Source organism: Puma concolor, chromosome D1 (genome assembly GCF_028749965.1).
Source record: "Puma concolor isolate L17-30 chromosome D1, mPumCon1.1.hap2, whole genome shotgun sequence".
NCBI classification, from domain to species: Eukaryota; Metazoa; Chordata; class Mammalia; order Carnivora; family Felidae; genus Puma; species Puma concolor.
In genome coordinates this window covers 100298878-100320373 of record NC_141676.1, presented here as the reverse complement: position 1 = coordinate 100320373, position 21496 = coordinate 100298878, and the positions used below count along the sequence as shown (strand labels likewise).

Here is a 21496-nt window from a genome sequence, read left to right as displayed (position 1 = left end):
TGTTTATTTATTTATTTTTTTAATTTTTTTTTAACATTTATTTATTTTTGGGACAGAGAGAGACAGAGCATGAACGGGGGAGGGGCAGAGAGAGAGAGGGAGACACAGAATCGGAAGCAGGCTCCAGGCTCCGAGCCATCAGCCCAGAGCCCGACGCGGGGCTCGAACTCACAAACCGCGAGATCGTGACCTGAGCTGAAGTCGGACGCTTAACCGACTGAGCCACCCAGGCGCCCCTTAATGTTTATTTTTGAGAGAGAGCACGCATGTGCATGCGTGCCAGCGGGGGAGGGGCAGAGAGGGTGGGGAGGGGCAGAGAGCGTGGGGAATGAAGAATCGGAAGCGGGCCTTGTGCTGACAGCAGAGAACCCCACGTGGGGCTCGAACTCACAGCTAAATCATGACCTGAGCTGAAGTTGGACCCTTAACGGACAGAGCCACCCAGGCACATTACGCATTATGTAAGTAAGGTCTGCGCTGGGCCTCAGGTTTTTTGGGGGGGTGCTCTAAGGTGGAGATCACAGCCTGGGGATTCCAGCCATGTAAGGGAGCAATTCACCTTAGACCCTCAGGCTTAGGGGAGCAGGACAGACAGGAAGGCTGTTCTTTCTGGGAAAAGCAGCTTGTAAAGAATGAAAATTCCACCAGATGAGCATGTTTACAGAATAAAAATGTCTGTTAACCCTCAGCCATGATTCTGTACCCTTTATAGCTTCCCCTTTACAGGAACAGCTGCTCAGAATACCCCGCAAGGGTACAGCTGTGATTAGGTCTTAAATTAAGGCCACCTCCAGCATGTATTCCTTACTGCCAGCTGGTACTGATGAACACTGAAACCCAAGGTGCTGCCTTTGACGCTTAACACCTGTGCAACCTTCCACAAAGTTCCTTTCTGTCCGTGCCTGTTTTCCCATCTGTAAAATGCCGGTAGAAGAAGATAAAGTGCGTCACATTGTTTGGATCAGGTTAGGCAGGTAATGTAAAGCTCTGGACATTAGTGAGCACCCTAATAATACTAGTTATGATTTGTTGCGGTGTCTGATGCGGGTCCTTGACGATGCCCCGACATGCGTGCGATTTGTGGTCCTGCGGTGTCACCTGTTGCGTGTGTCCTTTCCGTGCATCTGTACAGTGGTGCTGCCACTTTTTCTAGGTAGACGGCATCTGGGGATCTTGAGGATGGCTGGGTCTGCGCGCCTACGGGGAGCCCCGGAAAGGACTCGCGCAGCCGCAGAAGGGCCTGCAGTGGCGCCTGCCGGCCGCTGGGGGCCGCAGGGGCCGCTGGGTTCGCCCCGCCCCCGAGGGGTCAGGGGTCACCGAATGGCCGGAGATCGGCAGGTCGTCGCGGGTATCCAGTCTTGGGCCCATGGCGCCCGCGCAGCGTTGTCCTCTGTGCCGCCAGACCTTCTTCTGTGGTCGCGGACACGTGTATAGTCGCAAGCACCAGCGGCAGCTGAAGGAGGCTTTGGAGCGGCTCCTGCCCCAGGTGCGGGCGGGAGGCGGAAGGGGGCCGCGGACCGCCTGGGGGCGGGGATGCGGGCCTTGCGGTGAGAGCGCGAGGGTGTGGGGTGCGGGGGGACCCCTGGGGTCCTACACGGCCTCTCCCCGCCGCAGGTGGAGGCCGCCCGCAAAGCCATCCGCGCCGCTCAGGTGGAGCGTTACGTGCCGGAGCACGACCGGTGCTGCTGGTGCCTGTGCTGCGGCCGTGAGGTGCGGAAACACCTGAGCCACGGAAACCTGACCGTGCTGCACGGGGGGCTGCTGGAGCATCTGGCCAGGTGAGAAGCGGCCTGGGAGCCTCATCCAGCCCACTCGCCTACTTGTGTGGGAGGGAGGGTTTAGGAGTGGGGGAGAGGAAGAACGCTTTGATGGTTTGATGAGGGTAGATTGAGTCACCTTTAGGCATTGCATTCTTTAGGGGTAGAAGGGTTTATGGCTTGCATGGCCCCAGTGGTAGTGGTGGGAAAACCAGCTGGGTAGCTGGCTCGGCATTACCTCCCATCGTCTATCAGATGCCTCTATTTTTCTTGGAAGAGGGAGACTGGACATCTGGAAGAGACTGATAACAGTATCGTCAGCCTTGCCCAGAGGCAGAAACCCCGATGTCAGTGTACACTACGTATCTGATGTCTGCATAGCTGAGTAATATTTTGTAATAGATCATTGAGATTATTCCTTCCTTCTCAGCCCGGAGCACAAGAAAGCAACCAACAGATTCTGGTGGGAGAACAAGGCAGAGTTCCAGATGAAAGAGAAGTTTCTGATCTCCTCCCAAGACTATGCACGGTAAGTCATTGGTAATGAAAGGTGAACTAACAGAATAGGGCTTCTCTGGGTCTGTGTCAGGTTCTAGAGCTTCCTCTACTAATTGGAAAATTCAGTAGGGACTTCATAAGTATCTATCGTTTTCATAGCACTCATGGTGCCAGGCACTATACTGGACACAAAAGTATGACAGTCCTTGAAAGGTTTGTATCTACTTGGGGGGGGTGGGATTTACAATGCCGTTAGCAAATGGAGAATAGTATATAACAAAAATTGACTATAACCAACCATTTAAATGCGTGGTACAGAGAAGATAAAGTCCTTTAGAAATAGAACAGGCTTTATTATAGTGTGCAAGAAACTGGTACTCCCCAGTGTCAATAGTTTTAGACTGTTTTAACTGGCCTCTGAAGGACCCTGAGAAACTGGAGTGCAGGAAGCTGGTCAGCACGGAGTGGGGGTGAGTGCTGACTGCTTCAGGAAGAGGACACAGGCAGCCTCACACTACGTCTATTGGGACTATATTGAGATTATGGGGTACAGAGCCCAAGGGGATCCCAGAGCCAAAGTTACAAAAAAACTCATGTCTGTTCTTCTCAGTGTGGAGAATGATAAGGGGATGATAAGAAATGCCTAAAACTTACCACCTTGCCTTCAAATCTGTGGTTCATACAGGCAGGAGATGGGAAACTGAGGCCAAAAAGCACTCACTCCTTAGATCCTGACCCAGCTCCAGATGGTTTTGGTGGGTGAATAAAGGATAGCTGAGCAGAAAAGGTTATAATTGAGAATTGCGAGGATGGACACTTTGAACTTTTTTTTTTTAATGTGTATTTGTTTTTGGGACAGAGAGAGACAGAGTGCAAGTGGGGGAGGGGCAGAGAGAGAGAGGGAGACACAGAATCTGAAACAGGCTCCAGGCTCTGAGCTGTCAGCACAGAGCCTGATGCGGGGCTCGAACCCACGAACCGTGAGATCATGACCTGAGCTGAAGTCGGACGCTTAACCCACTGAGCCACCCAGGCGCCCCTGAACTTTTTATTAGTTTTGACTTCTGCATCTTATAAATTTCAAGGTCACACACACAAGGCAAAACCAAGCCTAATTTGACCAGTAAAGATACCATGAGCCTTCTTTAGACTGTTCATTACATACACAGCAAAAAGAATACACCTCAAGTGCCGACTTCCCAGGTCCTTGCCCCACCCACCAGAAAGAACCACTCTGAAACAAAAAGAGCTAGCTAACTGCAGCGTGAGCATGGGACACCCTGCTGCTGGGGAGCCCAGTCTGGCCTACAGCTTTAATCTGAGTGGGCAGAAAGCAGCATACTGCCATCAGAGCCCGGAGGTGATGACAGACTCTCATGACAGCCTGGGGGTGTTGGGGGAGATCGGGAGGTGAGTGGCAGATGGCCCCACAGCAGCTTTTCAGCTCTCCCATCCTCTTGTATTCCAGGGGCATCACACAAGCGTTCGGCTAAGACTCTGATGCTACAGTTCTAGGCTTCGCCCGTATGGATAGGCACAGGGCTGCCAGGGCACCGTGGTAGAGCCATTCCCTCAGAGTTTTACATACTCAAATCAGGCCAGAAAGCAAATCCTAAAATTAATTGCAAACAGTGACAAGTTATCATAGCTGTATATAAATTGGTATCACAAAAGAGTAAGAATTTAAGTAACTTGAACACAAAATTCTGACCATATACCCTCAAGAAGGCTATTTTCTAAGGACTAAAAAACTGCAAAGAAATTGAGGCTGGCTTAGTTTTTTTGTGATAGTGGTATCAGTAGTATTGGTATTATTCTGATACCTTTACATGTGTATGTAAGATAAAAACAACTGCAAGTATATTGGTGGTGTTCCAAATATGGACCAATTCAAAAGGATAATTGATCAAAAAGGATAATTGATTTTTTTAAAAAAATGTTTTGAGTACACATGTGCACGTTGGGGGTTGGGGAGAGGGAGAGAATCCCAAGCAGGCTCCATGCTCAGCACAGAGCCCAGTGCAGGGCTCGATCTCAAAACCACGAGATCATGACCTGAGCTGAAATCAAGAGTCGGACCTTTACCTGAGCACCCAGGTGCTCTGATCATTGATTTTCTTACGTATGGTAATGGTTTCATGGTATCTTAGGCTCTTCCTGTTCTTAGGTGCATGCCGAAGTTTTCAGTTAAGTCTCATGATGTTCTAAAGCCCATTTTTGACTTGGAAAAAGGAAATGTTTGCATAGAAGAGAAGTGGAGCCAGTATGGCAAAATGTTAGCAGTGAATCTGGTTGAAAGGTACATTGGTGTTCTTTGTTCTATTTTGATTTTGAAATTACCAAAATTTAAAGAAAAAGTGATCTGAAGGTCTTTTCATAACTGGCAGGGATTGGAGTTCTTGGCTGACTTGCCCTTTTTCTTTAGATTCAAGAAATCCATGGTGAAAGGTTTGGATTCCTATGAGGAAAAAGAGGATGAAGTAATCAAAGAGGTGAGTTAAAAGAAAGGCCTCTGGAGGACCCAACCTTACGACCTTGTACCTAGCTAAGCAGCCTCTCTCCCACAGATGGCAGCTCAGATCCGTGAGGTGGAGCACAGCCGGCAGGAGCTGGTTCGGTCTGTCTTAGAGGTTGGTTTCCCTCGGAGGAGCCAGAGCAGTATCCAAATCCATTTGATCCCTGGTTCTCCCAGGTCCAGCATTTCACCTACCAGCTCTTCTAAGAGAACTCATGGACTCCATGCTTCATCTGCTCAGCTTGAATTCCCTTAACTGTCTGCCGGGGGGGGCAGGCCTTGTCAGTGGCAATGTGGGCAAGGCAGGGAAGGGGGGAGGGACGGAGGGAAGTTTGCGAGGACAGTACCCTCCGTATGCTAGTTTCCTTCTGAAGGGTGGGAGCATGGCCAAGACAGACTGTTAAAGGGTCCTAGACACATTTATTTTTCCTGAATCAAACTCAGCCTCAGGCAGTGCCAGACCCAGAAGAAGGCTCTTCAGCGCTTGGAAGCTGGAAAGGGACCAACAGGTAAACTTGATAAGGACTCTTGTTGAGTCTGACATGTTAGAGCCTTCTGTAACTTTCTGGCTGGGAAATGGGAACAAAGTTCATCTGTGCCATCCTCATGGCTCAAGGACCTCATCTGCCAGCCTGGCTCCTGTCTGTCTTTTTCAGTCAAGTGGCCTCCGCCTCACAGCAGCCTTCCTACTTGGACCTGCCACCAGCCCCGGAGCTTGACTGGATGGAAACAGGACAACCTTTGACATTCATTGGCCATCAGGTACAATGGATAAGCCAGCCAGGCAGGGCCAATGCCCCCTTAGTTCCCAGGACACCCCTCTCTCCTGGGTTTTGTACCTATTCTAACCCTTCCTACCTTCTTTTCTGTGTTGTTCCATAGTATGTTCTCAGACACATTTCCTCACCCTCCAGTGATCTCATCACACCTTTGCCCCAATGCCTAGATCTCATCCTTTGCAGAACCCCCAAGTCCCACTCAATGTAGGATATCTATAAATATCCCATAAGCACTTGAAGCTAACCTCTACCATTCTATTATTCTATTAACTGTGGATGAGTTAACTCTTCCATCTCCTACCTCCTGTCAACAAGGTTTGTTTTATTACCTGACTGGAAGATGGCCTCCAGATACATATACTTTCCCGCAAGTTTCTATTCCTCCTGCACTCCTGTCCCAAACACAGAAAGTCACTGCTTCACCTATTCTTATGTTGTATACGCCAGCCATATTGTGCTTCCTGTTTTTGCACATGTAGTTATCATTGCTTTAAATAATGTTTACCTTCCTTCAGCCTAGTTCAAATGTCACCTTTTCATGGAATGATTATCTGAACAGGTTGCCTGTTATAAATGTACTTAGTACCATGTAAAAAGCTGCAAATATAATGTGTGATTTATGCTTAATTCTCTTCCCCTACGATACATATGCCCTGTGAGTAAAGGGTTTTGCTTACCGGCATCTAGCAGGCATTCTACTTTTGGACATCTTCATTACAGAGACCCAGAAGTCTCTTGAGGACAAGACTGTTTCTCAGTTATCTGTGCTCTTAGGATTTAACATCAAACCAGAACTAGCACTTGTAGTGCTTCCACTACCCCTCCCCCCCTCCTGTGGTTTGTCATTTCTCTAGCTAGGAGTATCCACCCTGTCCTGGCTGCTCATCTGGAATTTTTCCCCTCCATTTCTAACTACAGGACACGCCAGGAATTGGTAATATCCACTCAGGTAAGGCCTAAGGCAGTGTTTCTCAGATGGTAAGAAACAATTATTTTAAAGAATAAAACTGATTAAGTACTACCGGGGGCCCCTGGGTGGCTCAGTCAGTTAAGCTCAGGTCATGATCTCATTTTGTGAGTTTGAGCCCCATGTGGGGCTCTGCACTGACAGTGCAAAACCTACTTGGGTTTCTTTCTCTCCCCCTTTCTGCCCTTCCCTTACTCGCATTATCTCAAAGTAAATTTAGAAAAAATTTTAAAGTACAGTATGGAGTACTATCTTGTGGATAACAAGATAGAGTTGTATCTTGAATACATGAAGAACTCTCAAAACTCAGAAGTCATGTAAAAAGATGCTCATCAGAGTGGCTAAAATTAAAGATGGACTGTGTTAACGCTCATATACTGCTATCAGGAATGTAAAATAGCAGAACCAATTGGAAAATGGCTCAGGAGTTTAAAAAGTTAAACACATACCCACTGTTATAGGATACAGACATTACAAGATAAAAGAAAGCTTACCTGCACACAGGCTTGCAACACACATGGTCACAGCTTTATCTGCAGTACCTCCAAGCTGAAAACAACCCATACGCCCCTCAACAAAGCAACGACAGAGTAGTGCCCAACAAGGAAGGAATTGTTATGTGCAGCATAGATAAATCTCAAAACTGTTAGAGAAGCCAGACCAAAACCAGGTACGTCCTAGAAAATGCAAACTAGAGTAACAGAAGCAAACCCATGGTTCCCTGGGGCTGTGAAAAGGGATATGGGGAGGTACAGGAAATATTTCTAAAGGTTTTTCTTTTCAGATTGTACACTTTCAATGTGTGCAGCTGTATGTCAGTTATGCCTCAACAAAGGTATTAAGTATCAGCACATCATATCACATGTAAGGTGTGTTGCTTTAAATTAGTCCAGGGCCCTCAACTTCCCAAGGTCCTGAGTCTTGTTTTTGAACATTTCTAGTTATCAATCAGTTAAGAGCTTTTACCTAGGGCAGTTTCACAGTAGCCTAAAACTTAGAGTGCCTTAATTTCTGCTGAATGGGTCTTTTCCAGGAGCTACACCTCCCTGGATGGTCCAAGATGAGGAATACAGCTCTGGAAACCAACAAATAGGGCCCTCCTATGAAGAATTTCTTAAAGAAAGTAAGTAAAAAAAATTCCAGAGTGGGAATGGGTTAAGTTTCCCTACTCAAATAAAACTGTTTACTTCTTTGCAGAAGAAAAACAGAAATTGAAGAAACTCCCCCCAGACAGAGTTGGTGCCAACTTTGATCACAACACCAGCACCAGTGTAGGCTGGCTGCCCTCTTTCGGCCGCGTCTGGAATAATGGACGCCGCTGGCAATCTAGGTATGGGCCCAGTGCCAGGACCCCAACCCACTACCCCTTTGGAGAGATCTCAGCCTTCATCCTGTTAACCCTTCACTTTCTTTCAGACATCAATTTAAAACAGAAGCTGCGGCAAGGAGCAAACAGTCACATAAAGAAAAAAAGCCAAATGTTTCCTGATACTTTTCCAACCACCATGAGGCACAAAGCCAAGCCAACAACCCATACCTGCTCTTCTCTCTTATCCTTTGTAACTGCTTTTCTTAGGAAAAGACACATACCCACTTATTTGATTTAATAAAGTTTTATTTTCCAAAATGTACAGTTGGTGGTGGAATCTGCAAAAGAAAAAGAAAAATCACAATTATAAAGCCTTATGTAGCAGGGGGATGTAGACTTTCTATACCATGAGCCCGTAGGTTCTTGCCTACCTGTTCATGCATCTTCACCAGCAGCTGGGGCATCTCCACCCTTGGTGTTTCTGGTGTAAATTACTTGAGCTCTGTGCTTTGAGACGAGTTTAATAAGTCCTGGGGAGAAAATAAGGATAAGGTTTTCACATAATCCTATGAAATAAATACTTCACAGACATGAGAAATACTGAATTTGAGCATGAGAGTTTAATAACAAAGGCAAGCATGCCTATGTTTCTTGGTGATAATCTGATTTATCCTTTCTAAATGAGGGACCCACTATCTGCTCTTGGGATGATTACCCTTATTGCACTTTAATAAAACTTAAAAGTCACTATATTTCCATACTAGACACTCCAGGGGCTTAAAATATATATACTCCTATTAAAGTGAGACTATGAGTAGACCCACCACTCGATTTTTAAAACACAGAAATAAAAAAGGATTTACTATCAAAGCTTTTAATATTTTAGTAACTGTATTTCACTACATTTGGGTTACTTCTGTAACTCTGTATTTTGAGAGAGACCAAGAGAGTGTGAACAGAGAAAGGAGAGGGAGAGAATCTCGAGCAGGCTCTGCACTGTTAGCATAAGCCCAAAGCCTCCCATGAACTAGGAGATCACAACCTGACCCGAAATTAGGAGTTGGATGCTTAACCAACTGATGCCCCTATTCTGTAACTCTTAAAGTGGATTTATTCACTTGAGAACACAAGAAATCCTTGTGCTTCACCAAAATGACAAAGAGGTACATGACACAAAACTGGCCAAGAACCCCGCTTTGAGGTCTACCCTAGAGATAGCATGTTAGAATATTACAATCACTGGTTAGCCTGTGCCCGTTTTAATAAATTCCAGTAAAAAACACATTTAAGATGGCTAACATGGTCAGGCCAGTTTTACATGCAAAAGCACACTAGTACGATTTATCCCTCTCACCTTTACTAAGGAGCTCCTGAAGGGCTGCCCTGGCCAGGGAACCTCGAATCTTCAGTCTCTCAGAAACGACAGCTGGAGTTATAAGCTTATAATTGGGAACTTCCTTACAGAGTTTGTCGTACGTTGCTTTATCAAACAAGACCAGGTTATTGAGCTTGTCCCGAACTTTGCCTTTGGACCACTTCTGCTCCCAAAAGAAAAAGGACAGTCAGCGTTCCCTGGAAGAAATTACTCTTTCCCTCACCAAACCATCTGTGTCACCGCAACTTTTTTTCCATGGCCATAGGAATATACTGCAAAGTTGTCTGTTCTTGCCCTGCAGAAATCTACGAAATTTAGAATTTACAGCAATTCTGCAAACGAAGATTCAAGTAATCTGAAACCAAGATACAAAAAAAAGACCCCATTGCCATTTACGTTATCCAAGATAAGTTAGATTAAAAAGAAAAAAAACAACCACCCCCGAACACATCTGCAAGAGTTTCGGGTGTAGGCTAAGCCCCACTAAACCAATTAAAAGAACACCACGTGACCATCAGACTACATTCACACTTAGTGTGTACCACCCCATTCTTCCAAACACAAAACGGTTTGAGAGCGCAATTCTAGTCCTCGGACTCCAGACGCCACAACCGTAAAAGCCATTTGCTATACACGTCATTTATTACTACAGCTACACGGGCCCGGCGTCCCCAGTGTCTCCCACTCTTGGAGGACTCCACGCCTACCTTCTTTTTGGCCTTGCCCCCAGATTTGTTCACTGGGTCTTTGTCTTTTTTGGCCGATTTCCCGGCATCTTTCTTCTTCTTGTCGTCCTTGGGCGGCTGTGCGGAAAAGGGAGAACGCAGCCAGATCACACGGCAGCCCCACGCTCCCTCTGCAACGGCGCCCCCACCCCGCCCAAACCTCACTACCTGAGCACATGGGTGAAGCAATCCCCCCGCCCGCCCGAAGCAGCCCGGCAAGTCTGGGGCTCTGCGTCTGGTGCCGCCTCCACCCCGTCCCGGCGCTTCCCGGCTCTCACAGCCGCACCAGTTTCCCACTCGGAAGAGCTCACCATAGCGAAGCTCAGAGAGCAACAGCCAACACCGCAGCCTCGCTAAGATGTCGGACAAAAAAGGAAGCGGCGCTCACGCACGGGCCCAGAAACCTCCACCCTCAGCAAGCGTTTCCGGGGCAAGGGGCGGAGCCAGCGACGGAAGGTCGTAGGTCCAGCCCCTTCGTCCAGCGGGCAGTAGGGAGGGTGGTTGTCGTTCCCCAGCCGCGCACCCCGAACAGTGTCCGCGGCCTTTTGGACTTTGCCGCTAGTTGTGAGGTAGTCACACGTCGCTATCCCCTGGTCCTGGAAACTAATAAAGAGAGAAAACAATCTGCCAGCCTCCGTAACTACCCCCAAGATCCCGCTAAGCGTGGTGCTACAAGTGCGCAGGCGCCGGCTTTGCGAGGATGGGAGGAGGGGGCAAGGGGCGGGTCCCGCGACTGCGGTTCCGGGGCGGGGCCGTCTGGAAGAAGCCGAATCCCCGCCTCTGAGGGGCAGCGGCCGCAATGGCGATTTTTAGCGTGTACGTGGTGAACAAAGCTGGCGGCCTCATCTACCAGTTGGACAGCTACGCGCCACGGGCCGAGGCTGAGAAAACTTTCAGTTACCCTCTTGATCTGCTGCTCAAGCTGCACGACGAGCGTGTGCTGGTTGCCTTCGGCCAGCGCGACGGCATCCGGGGTGGGCTAGGATTGCGTCCGATGGGCGGGCCCGGTGCTGCGGAGTGGGCTGGTGTCTCTGCTGGGCAGTAGGGTTGGGGGAGAGGGGGTGAGGCCGGGTCGCTGGTCCCATCAGCGGAGTCCCCACGCTGGGGCTTCGTTGACCCTTAGCTTCACCTCTACAGTGGGCCACGCAGTGCTGGCCATCAATGGCGTGGACGTGAACGGCAAGTACACGGCCGATGGGAAAGAGGTGCTGGAGTACCTGGGCAACCCTGCTAATTACCCGGTGTCCATTCGGTTCGGCCGACCCCGCCTCACCTCCAATGAGAAGCTCATGCTGGCCTCCATGTTTCACTCGTAAGTCCCCCAACCCTGTCTAGTGCCTTTTGGCCTTCACTTGGCCCTTAGGCTAGCTGGATTAGTGTGGTTCTACGGGAAGTCTCCTGAGCAGCAGTGCTTATCTTTCTTTGCCTTTTCTTTTTTTTAAGCTTATTTATTTTGAGAGAGCACGCGCAAGCAAGGGAGGGGCAGAAAGAGAGGGAAAGGGTGAATTCCAGGCAGGCTCTGCAGTGTCAGCAGGGAGCCGATGCAGAGCTCGAACCCAGGAGCCAGGAAATTGTGACTTGAGCGGAAACCAAGAGCCGGACGCTCAACCAGCTGAGCCACCCAGGCGCCCCTCTTTGCCTCCTTTTAGGTCATCAGTTCTTGTGTTATGAAAAGAAAAAGAACGAGTCCAGTATAACTAGGCTTTAGATAATACTGGCAATGGTGTGATCTTGTGTAAGTCAACTTCCCTCAGCTTTAGTTTCTAAGTCTTTAAGGTAACTGAACTAAATGATCTTTAAGACCTTTTCCTGCTCTCAACTATAGTATGACATATGCTGGATAATTATAGTCATGGGGTAAGTAACCCTGGCACATATTCCCAGTGTTAATTTCACCCAAAGCTTTCAAGGTAAAATGCTTTACAGCAGAGTAGGAGTGTAAACTACATGCAAAGTTCAAATGAATTTTAAAGAAATTTTGGTGCTTCTGCTAGGCAATTGAGGAAGCTGCCTCTTCTTTTTTTTTTTTTTTTTTTAATGTTTGTTTATTTTTGAGAGAGAGAGAGAGAGCTCCCAAGCAAGAGAGGGAGGGCAGAGAGAGGGGAGACACAATCTGAAGCAAGCTCCAGGCTGAGCTGTCAGCACAGAACCTGACCCGGGGCTCAAACTCACAAACCATCACACTGCCTCTTCTGACCTCTCAGAGTGTAATGTAAACTCCTCAGCAGCTAGGGTTACTTCAGTGGAAAAGTTTGAGCAGCACCCCTCCCTTAAAACAGTGGGGTGCATTCCCAACCTTACCTCCTTTGCAAATAGGCTGTTCGCAATCGGTTCCCAGCTGTCTCCAGAACAGGGCAGCTCAGGCATTGAGATGCTGGAGACCGACACGTTCAAACTGCACTGTTTCCAGACACTGACAGGTATGCGTCTTCAGATAGGCCAAAGGGATGCACTGGGGGCTGGTTGGGGGAAGGGACTGACCAGAGACAACTTTGGTAAGCAAGGGGGTGGTGGTTAGCTTTTCCTGGGACAATTGCACGGACACGTCTGTTTTGCAACTCCAAAACCAATATTTAATCTGATGCCGGTTTTGCCCACACCACCCAGCACGCTCGGCCATGGTTATCTTGTGTGCAGATAAAACCTTAATGTTGCACATGTTTTGGTAAGTGTTTCCAAATGAAACTTGAATGCCAAATGGAAATGACCTTTGGATCATGTCATTGCCTCACTCCCTTAATGGGGATAATTGAAAACCTCCTGAATTTGTTTCCTGCCTGGCACTTGCTGCCGAGGGACCACATGACTAGGAATTAAGTGACAGAGCTAGAAATCAAAGCTTGGTCTCAATCAGTTGGGTGATGTGATAAAGTCATGTTACTGCTCTGGTCTTACAGATCCACAGTCTTGGTGTTCCTGCTTTACGGAGCAATAGGATAAAAGTAAAAATGGGCTTATGAAAATGCTACACACACACAGGATGATGTTATTTGCTTTTCTCCACTCTTTGGTAACCATTCCTGGCCCTTCTCCAGGGATCAAGTTTGTGGTACTGGCAGATCCCAGGCAAGCTGGAATAGATTCTCTTCTCCGAAAGATTTATGAGATTTACTCAGACTTTGCCCTCAAGAATCCATTCTACTCCCTGGAAATGCCTATCAGGTAGGTAGTCGCCCTCCCCAGATATTGGTCAAAGCGTCCTTGCCCTTCTCTTTGTGCTCTTCCCCAAAGATATTTTTCAAAAGTGTAAGAAGAGTTATTTTTCAAATAAAACAAAAGTGACTAGCCTTTTCTTGCTATTTTGAGAGACTAAAGACTTTCCTGTGGGGTTCATATCCTTCTTCATGGAAGAGTTTCCACTGGCTCTACCTCGGCACCCAAAGTGGGGAAGAGTCTGAGACTTTACACTTTGTCCTCATCTGTGCCACTTGGGTCTGGCCTAGGTGTGAGCTGTTTGACCAGAACCTGAAGTTAGCCCTGGAGGTGGCAGAGAAGGCTGGAACTTTTGGACCTGGGTCATAGGCTGAGCCTGCAATGGATCTCCCAAATTTTGAGAGATCCTGCAGCAGGAAGTCTGCTGTATCCACTCCGATGGAGATCCTCACAGCTTCCTTAGTGCACTTGACAATGGGAGGGTGCAGAGCCTGATGACACATACTGATCCCTGAGCCTTAATACTGCTCTCTGCCCTCCCGTGTCTATCGTGGGCCTATTTCCCAACTCTGTACAGACTTATTTATGGAGGGAGTAGGTCCATAAATGCTAAATAAACATTCCTTTGATCTGTGTTTGCTATCCTAATTGATGGTTTGGGGGGAAAGGATCTGGTGGGTAGACAGGAATGAGAAAAGAATTCTGAGATGAGATATGTTCCAATAGAAAAAAATAAGTATTCATTAAATGAATGAACTTGGGGCTTTAAGTCAGGACCTTGGTCTAGTTCCAGAATTGCTGATTTCTAGGGTGATGGTGGAATATTTATCAAATGTTTATAGCCAGCCTTTACTGCTTTATCAAACTTAAACCTCACCCTAATCTCAGGGGGTACATTCTCCTATGGACAAGAGATTTAGCAAGGTACAGACACTCTATGCCTCAGAGTCTCAAAGCTGATTACTAACTGCATGAGTTTGAACCCAGGCTTTCTGACTATGCTATCATAAGCCACTGTTCGGAGCGCCTAGGTGGCTCAGTCAGTTGAGTGGCCGACTTCAATTCAGGTCATGATCTCACAGTTTGTGAGTTCGAGCCCCGTGTCGGGCTCTGTGCTGACAGCCTGCAGCCTGCCTCCGATTCTTGTTTCCCCCTCTTTCTGGCCCTCTCCTACTCACCCTCTATCTCCTTCTCTCAAAAATAAATAAACATTAAAAAAAAAAATTATAAGCCACTGTTTACTGATTCCCTCCATCAAAGTATTTAATTTGTCTGAAACCCAGTAGCTTCATCTCTAAAATGATCATTGAATTATACAGTGTAAAGTTGAAGGCAAAGGAGACATAAGCTAAAAGGAGTATACGTCAGATCTCCCATTCCAAGGAAATGAAGTCTGTCCTGTTTGGGGTGGAAAGAGCAGGTAGCAAGAGAATATTTTCCAAGGAAAACTGTCTCTGGTCTGTAATACCACTTTTGAAAGAATGGCTCACTGTGTTTAGTATCAAATCTAGTTTTAATCTCTTTATCAAGTCTTCCTCCCTCCCACCCAGGCCCTGGTGTTCCCAGGGTATTGGTGAGAGTGATGGCCTCCTCTCTGCCTGGAATCTTGAGGTATTGGCAAGAACAGTCACCGTGTGCTAAGAGGCCTTAGGGCAGAAATCATGGCCCATTGGTGCCCTGCAGCTACAGGAGGAGCCTCACCTCTTGTGGGGATGGGGTGGGGTGGGGTGGGGTGGGGGTGGGGCAGGGTCCAGGAGAGGAAGAGGGTATTGGAGACTCCCTCACTGTAGGGGTTTCCTGTTTGAAGGCAGGAAATTGGAGCTAATGAAGTCCAAGAACAAAAGTTGTCTTTTAAATAGAGCACAGGATGGGGAGCTGGGACCTCATTAGCCACTGATAACTTCCAGCGCCACCTGGGCGAGGGAAAAGGAGCAAAAAAGGCGATCCAAGGTTCATCGGTAGCCGGAGCAGCCCCACTTTCTTTCTCCCCGCCCCCGCACCTCCCCAGCCCTGTGCAGGGGAAGGTCCACAGGTGGGAGAGGATGCACAGGTGCCTGTACTGTCTTCACTCAGCCTTCTTGGGCACTGGGCCCATCTTGGTGCGGATGTTTCGTAGCAGAAAGAAGGCGACTGTGCTGACTGCACAGATCACTTCGGCCACCCAGAAGGCTGTGCTCCAGCTATAGTGCTTGGCAATGGTGCTGAAGGGCAGCCCAGCCAGAAAGCCGCCCACTGCCAAGGAGGAGGGGAAGAGTCTGGGTCATTTGTGAGGCTAGGGCCGGCGGGGCCTGCCCTAGACTATAGCTGGCTTAAGTGCGAGGCACAAGTAGGGGTGAGGTGGAGACTCCGCTTACCGTTGGCCATGAGTCCCACAATGGCATGGGAGGTGCCGCACAAGTTGGGAGGAGCACTCTCATTGGCTATAACTCCGAACAAGGCAATGGGACCGTAGGAGGAGAAACCGAACAGGGCTCCCAACACCAGGATCCAGAGCTGCAAGGGCAGCACAGAGTGGCATTCAGAGTTTGAGAGAGCCTACCTACCTATCTACCTCTGCCAGAGGACAGAACAAATAACTGTAGTAAGGACACAGGAAATGACCTCCCTCACCCCACTTTCTGATACAACGGACAGGGCAGAGCTAGAGGAGTGAGCGCCACACCGAGCCAACCCGAGGGCTTGTGTGGGTAGGTAAAGGAGGTACAGAAGCCATCCCTCCAAGTTAGATGCTATCTCTTCTCAGAACTCATGCTAGCTGGATTGGCTAGGGGCAAGGAAGACAGTAGGACAAGGGTAAGACAAACCAGGAAGAAAACCAGAGATAAGGCACCTCGTGCTCCGTAAAGCCTGTGAGCTCAGCGAGAGGGTGAAGAGCTGGAGTCCAGAAAGCAACATCCTAGAGGAGCACAGGAAAGAAAAGGAAACCAAGTCCCGAGTCCAGGAGGGGCACCAAAGTACAAAGAGGACACGAGGTAAGACAGACCTGGAAAGGGAGATCTGAGAGGCAAAGAAAGGCCTGGGCCAGGGTGGAGCCAGGGAGAGGAAGCCTGAGAGTCGGCGGCCCTTGCTTTCTCATCCTTGTGCCTGCTGTGGGCCAGGCCCTCCTTATTTACCTTGGAGGAGTCACTGGTCACAGTGACCCGGAAGAGGTACATGGACACGGTCATGCCAGCCATCATGAGCAGCAACAGGCCATGGCGAGGGTTCCCGTAGATGGATAGGCCTGCCTGTGGATACAGTCCCAGCAATGTCAGGGCCTAAAAGCAGCAGAGAACCTCCACCCCTGGACTCTGATACAGCAGGGCCTCTGCTGACAGGTCTTTGGCAATCCCACCACAGCTCTTGGCCCCGGGCAGCTCTGGGAGGCCCCGGGACCTGCTCGTTGTGTTCAGAGGCCAAACTCCACAACATCCCTTCCTCCCCCACGGGGCAGGGTCGGGACATGTGCTGGCAAGCTGCACCTGCTTCCTCCTCAACCCCAGTTTTCCTGGGGCTGTGGAGAAGCCCACTGCCAGGCTGAGAGACATTCCAGCTCTCCTTGACATCATTTAAAGCCTTTTCCCCAAGAGTCTTAACCTTCACACCCCCAGCGAATAGCGGCAGCCTGGAATCATTCCAACCTCCCCCAACCTAAACTGGCTTATGCCAGCCTGCCCGTGCCCCAGGGCTCCCGCCTCTCTGGTGCCTGTCCCAGTCACGCTGGGAAGATTTAAAGGGACCCTCCTCCTTCCTGTCCTGTCTGCCCACTCACCTTTGCCATGGCCCGGTCTGACAGGTAGCCAGCTGCGATGCTGCCTACAAGGCCCCCAACCTCCAGGGCACTCATGTAGGAGCTACCTGGAGTAGGGAGTTGTGGTGGGAAGAGGGAAAGGAAGGGTGGGTGTTACACACTGGGGTTGTCCCAGACTGGCTTAAACCCAGAGAGGTACAGGGTCCCCAAGGGTGACCGACCACAGCTGTCTGAGTAGTGCCTGGCCTCAGGGAAAGAAGGAAGGGATAAAGAGAAGCTGGGCCTGAACTTCCCATCCCCTTCATTGACTCCTGCTTCCTAGGCCCACCCCCATTCCAAACTCATCTTACCCACGAGGACGGATTGTCCTTTCTCCTGGATGAGGAAGAACTGGCCCCAGTCAGTACAGCAGGTCTTTACTCCAAATACCACGAGGTAGCCGGTGGACAGTACCCACAGGTAGGGGGACAGCAGCAGCTCCTGTAAAGTACTCTCCTCCTTCGAGGAGCCTGGGGGCAGGAGGAGGCCAGGCCTGAGGCTCCACTCTTGCTGCTCTGCCCCGACTGAGCCCCCACCACTCATTAACCAGCCACAGGGCCAGAGTCCATCCACACAGCCAGGGACCAGCAGGAAGGCACCCCTTTACCCACTGTTCTACCCTGTCCCCTCCTCTATAGGCCTCAGCAAATGAAACAGGGACCAGGGCACATGGAGGAAGGCACCCAAGCCACTTAAGCTTAGGATGCTGTCCAGGACAGGACAGGGAAGTCTGGCTCTGCTGTGAGGAAGGACCGGGATACAACATGAGTCGCACAGCATTTGTTGGCTCTGCTGCTTGTCTGGTACTTAAGTGTCTCTTGGAACGGAGTTTTATTTACTCCCCACCAACTTGCCACCACCATCCCTCCCCCTGCCTCCATCGGCTAGCACAGGGCCAGGCATACAGCCAGACCTCAATGAAAGTCTGCCAAATGAATGGTGGATGAAGGTGCCCCAGTGATTTGGCTTGGGTGCGTGCTCACCCTTCTTGTCCTTGGAGGGGGCGGGGTCCAGGTTCCGGAGCCCAACGTCAGCGGGTTCATTGTGGATGAGCAGGAGACAGAGGAAGGAGACAACTACACAGAGCGCCCCAGACAGGGCCAGCGTGCTGCGCCAGCTATAGCTCTGGGCGAGGATGGTTGCCAGGATAGGGCCCAGCCCTCCAGCCAGGTTCATGCTGGTTGACAGAATGGCCCACCAGGTGCCAAACTGAGATGGCTCAAACCACTGTGGGGCAGAGGGTTCAGAGTAGGTGCCCACGTTAAACACGTTGAAGGTGAGGGTCAGGTGGGGCAGGGGCAGACCTAGAAGCTCACATTACAGGGACGAGGAAGAGGGCGCCTCTACTTGGCAGGGCCAATTCCCTCATCTGCCACCTGATCCCACCATGTTTAGCTCCTAAAATATCTCGACGAGCAACAGGAGTTGGACTGGAACTCCCGAGGAACCCGCTCGGGGATGGGAGTGCTGGTACTCCCACATGCCCTGTAGGTATCCCCTCGACCAGTCTCAACTGGCTTCTTGGGAGCAGACACTCACCTTCCGCAGGATCTTCCCACAGGGAGGCCAGCCCAGCCCCTGTGCCAGGCCATTGAGGAACCAGAGAGCAGCAAAGACAGGTACCATGGAGCTCCAGGAAAAGACTATGTTGACCAGGCCGACCAGAAGCAGCCCAGAAGAGAAGAGCCAGCGGGCACTCATCTGGTCAGACAGCACCCCGCTCACAAACTTGCTGATGGCGTAGGCTGCCGACTGGCTGCTGGTGATGAGCCCTGCAGGGGAGGGGAGCAGGAAGCAGCACACCTAGGGGGTTAGGGGCCAGGGCAAGGGCACAGGAGGGATGGAGGAAGGCATGGGGTCACGTGTGTAGAGGTGCCTGGCAGGGTGAGATAGGTTCCTTCCAAGGGGACCAGAAGCAGCCTGTGTTGGAATCCCAGCACCCTTTCAGGGGGCGCCGCTACCCCTCCTCACCGCCGGCGCTAGCCCCAGGCTGACCCTTGACTTTTCAACCTGGAGAGTTCCAGCGGCAGCTGTCAGGGGGCAAGAAGGGGAGAACAGGGCAGCCCCACCCTGGGATTTACCCATGCCTGATTACATTTCCTCCTCACCCTGGATGCCGACCCAGGGCTTCTAGCAGTTCCGTCACCCCCACCTCTGGGCATGGGGCAAAGAGCTTAGAATTGGAATCAAGGACGTTATTCCCCCTGAAATGTAGCGTGCGGGGCCACGTGAAGTTTCTGTGCCAAGTCTCCAGTTCCCATTGCTTACGACGTCAGTGGCCAGCGTGCACCCTGTGGTCTTAGCACGCACCCACGAGGTGTGGAAACCATGCCCAGAAGCCCCCTAAACATACTCGGAATAAGCCAGACCTCTGGGGGCGCGTGTGGGTCACAGGCACACAAACACACATCACATAGGCAGCCCTCATCAGACGCGTATCGACTACACTCCTGGTGCTTAGCCCACAGCCAGGCGTATGGTTTTCAGAGTCCGGTCGGCGTGTGCCGACTCTCCCTACCCTCCACTGTGCAGACGCTCCACACACGCTACGTGCCTTTATGCACGACACTGCCACCAACACCAACTTGTCCTACGGGTCCTGGGTCCCAGGGCCCACCACCCTGCCCTTCCGTGGCTCACCCAAGTCGTCCTTGTCCAGAGGGATCTCCTCCACCAACGACGGCATGACAAAGGAGAAGGTCTTGCGGTTGAAGTAGTACAGGCTGTAGCCTCCAAACATGGCTGAGAAGATCACAGCGCGGTAATAGCCGTAGCCTTGGGCGGCCATGGTGGAAGGGAGCAGGCCCCAGTGGCCAAGACGCGAAGCCCTCTCCGACCACAGCTCCTGCCTGTGGCTCTCTCAGTGACCAGATCTGCTGAGTTAGGCTTTCTCTGTTCCCTCCTCCACCCAGCCTCCCAGGCTCCCTTTATAGCCACCTTCTGGACAATCATTAAGCCTGGGGCAGCTCGTAGGGAACCCAGTGTCCTGAGGGAGACAAGAAAACAGGAGATTACTGTCGGAGAATCTGTGGGGGCTGGAGGGGGTCCCAGAGGGAGGCGCTGCCCAGAAGCCAGCACGCTGTGTCCCTAGAATTTCTGCCTTTCTCCGCTCTTCCTTGTCCGCCTGCCTGTGAAACCAGCTGTGATTAAAGGCTCAACCTAATTACTTTTGTCTGCCTGAGCCCAGGGGAGGCAGGGGTGGGATAAAACAGAGCTGCCCTCTCTAGCCCTGCTCCCTCAGCCACCTACCTTCTCATTCATTCAGCCAAGGTTTACTGGTTGCCAGACACTGCACTAGGTGCTCGGTTAGTTTCTACACACACACACAGACACATACCCCCACTTCCAAGCCTTCTTAGGGCTGCTGACTCAAGCCCTGTAACTCCCAATGCCTAGCACACATCGGGATGTAGCTGTTTATGGATAGTTGCAGAATTGTAAGCGAGGGGAACTTCCCAGCGCAAGCCCCTGTTGCACTGAAAGCCCCTGTAAAGCCTGCGGTCATGGTCACTCAGCTGCCTCTGGTCCCTTTACTCTATGACGCCAGTGTGGGGTGCCCTCTGGCTGGCTGGGGGCTGCAGGGCGAGTGACAGCACGACCCGTGAGCGGGAAGGTCCACCCGCGGACTTCAGGCTGCACTGCCGAGCCCGCTAGCGTTCTGGGGCCCCGGCAACACGCCCCCGGGCTTTTCCGCTCGATTAGGAAAGCAATTGGAGCAGAAGGCGTAGGCGAGAGCCGAGCAGGCGACCGCTCATAGTCTCCCGGAGGCTCCTCGCTCCAGGCGCCTAGTGGCTCAGCCCAGCAGGACGGGGCCAGGCGCAGGATCTCGGCACCTGCCCAGCCCCGTGTCCTCAAGCTACCCAGGACACCTGACTCGGGCTGCGAGGCCACAGACCCGGCAGCCGGAGAGGTACGGAGACACCGGACTGGTGCGACAAAAAGAAGCAGGTGCATGCTGGTCCGGAGCAGCGCCTCAGAGGCCCCCAGACTCAGGAACTGCCCCTCATCCCAGAAGAGGCAGCTGCAGGAACACCTCCGCTTTGGATCGGAAGTTACGGCAACCTTTACTGGGGCTCTAACAAAGGAGCCCCAAGACCCGAGACTCCCCCTCCAGCCCCGCCTTCAGGTGGCACCCCTCCCCAGCATTTGTCCCGCTACCTGCACGCAGGCGGGAGCCGGAATAGGACAGAGCCCGGAGGCGGGACCGCATGCGCATGCGCATGCGCTCGCTAGGGGGCGGGGCCTCCGCCTGCGCCTAGCTGGCTGAGAGCCAAGTCCACCTCCAAGGGTGTAGTCCAAAGCTGCCCGTAGTACTGGTCCTTGGGTGAGAACAGCGCCCCTTAGGGGCTGGACTCGTAGGTCCCTTCTTTAACCGATGGCATTCAACATACCAGTTTTTAGTGAGCGCCTCCCACTACCAATCACTGTTCCGCGTTAACAGTCTGGAAAAGGCCTTGCAGAGAGCACAGTCTTTTCTGTAAGAAATTAAAGCGGTCTTCAATAAATACAGTATGAACAGTTGATTTGTAATCAGACTGCTGGGGACAAAGTTAAGACAAAATACACGGGGTGTTTAAAGTGCCTGGCCAGGGGCGCCTGGGTGGCTCAGTCAGTTGAGCGTCCGACTTCGGCTCAGGTCACGATCTCGC

The 21496-nt window shown here is 51.0% G+C and overlaps 4 protein-coding genes across 11 annotated transcripts; 2 read left to right on the top strand and 2 right to left on the bottom strand.

Annotated features, from left to right (window-relative positions):
• Positions 1-1297: 1297 nt before the first annotated feature.
• CENATAC (centrosomal AT-AC splicing factor) lies at positions 1298-8147 on the top strand. 4 transcript variants are annotated; one of them, XM_025927970.2, is made up of 12 exons: positions 1298-1486; positions 1615-1778; positions 2188-2286; positions 4423-4554; positions 4681-4747; positions 4823-4885; positions 5215-5279; positions 5427-5532; positions 6468-6498; positions 7550-7639; positions 7714-7846; positions 7933-8147. In XM_025927970.2, exons 1-12 carry the CDS (start codon positions 1367-1369, stop codon positions 8003-8005), a joined length of 1143 nt encoding a protein of 380 aa, XP_025783755.1. In that variant the 5' UTR covers positions 1298-1366; the 3' UTR covers positions 8006-8147. The 4 variants fall into 4 exon arrangements, with proteins under 4 accessions (XP_025783755.1, XP_086535059.1, XP_086535060.1 ...); XM_025927971.2 differs by lacking the exon at positions 4423-4554 and having other exon boundaries at positions 1299-1486; XM_086678933.1 differs by lacking the exons at positions 7714-7846; positions 7933-8147 and having other exon boundaries at positions 6404-6498.
• On the bottom strand, positions 8111-10377 carry RPS25 (ribosomal protein S25). The gene is made up of 5 exons (XM_025927972.2): positions 10237-10377; positions 9908-10003; positions 9180-9363; positions 8257-8355; positions 8111-8163 (listed from the first exon to the last, which is right to left on the bottom strand). Exons 1-4 carry the CDS (start codon positions 10237-10239, stop codon positions 8261-8263), a joined length of 378 nt encoding a protein of 125 aa, XP_025783757.1. The 5' UTR covers positions 10240-10377; the 3' UTR covers positions 8111-8163; positions 8257-8260.
• Positions 10378-10660: 283 nt separating this feature from the next.
• On the top strand, positions 10661-13713 carry TRAPPC4 (trafficking protein particle complex subunit 4). 3 transcript variants are annotated; one of them, XM_025928018.2, is made up of 5 exons: positions 10661-10899; positions 11063-11237; positions 12242-12345; positions 12961-13087; positions 13369-13713. In XM_025928018.2, the coding sequence occupies exons 1-5, from the start codon at positions 10725-10727 to the stop codon at positions 13445-13447; spliced, it is 660 nt and encodes a 219-aa protein (XP_025783803.1). In that variant the 5' UTR covers positions 10661-10724; the 3' UTR covers positions 13448-13713. The 3 variants fall into 3 exon arrangements, with proteins under 3 accessions (XP_025783803.1, XP_086535061.1, XP_086535062.1); XM_086678935.1 differs by having other exon boundaries at positions 10718-10741; XM_086678936.1 differs by lacking the exons at positions 10661-10899; positions 12242-12345 and having other exon boundaries at positions 11104-11237.
• SLC37A4 (solute carrier family 37 member 4) lies at positions 11983-21101 on the bottom strand. Of its 3 annotated transcripts, none has more exons than XM_086678931.1 (10): positions 21006-21101; positions 19488-19833; positions 18387-18619; positions 17831-18074; positions 17159-17317; positions 16830-16915; positions 16192-16305; positions 15909-15974; positions 15433-15571; positions 11983-12401 (listed from the first exon to the last, which is right to left on the bottom strand). In XM_086678931.1, exons 2-10 carry the CDS (start codon positions 19633-19635, stop codon positions 12316-12318), a joined length of 1275 nt encoding a protein of 424 aa, XP_086535057.1. In that variant the 5' UTR covers positions 19636-19833; positions 21006-21101; the 3' UTR covers positions 11983-12315. The 3 variants fall into 3 exon arrangements, with proteins under 3 accessions (XP_086535057.1, XP_025783927.1, XP_025783928.1); XM_025928142.2 differs by lacking the exon at positions 11983-12401 and adding an exon at positions 14573-15310 and having other exon boundaries at positions 21006-21100; XM_025928143.2 differs by lacking the exons at positions 11983-12401; positions 15909-15974 and adding an exon at positions 14573-15310 and having other exon boundaries at positions 21006-21099.
• Between the last annotated feature and the right edge of the window lie 395 nt (positions 21102-21496).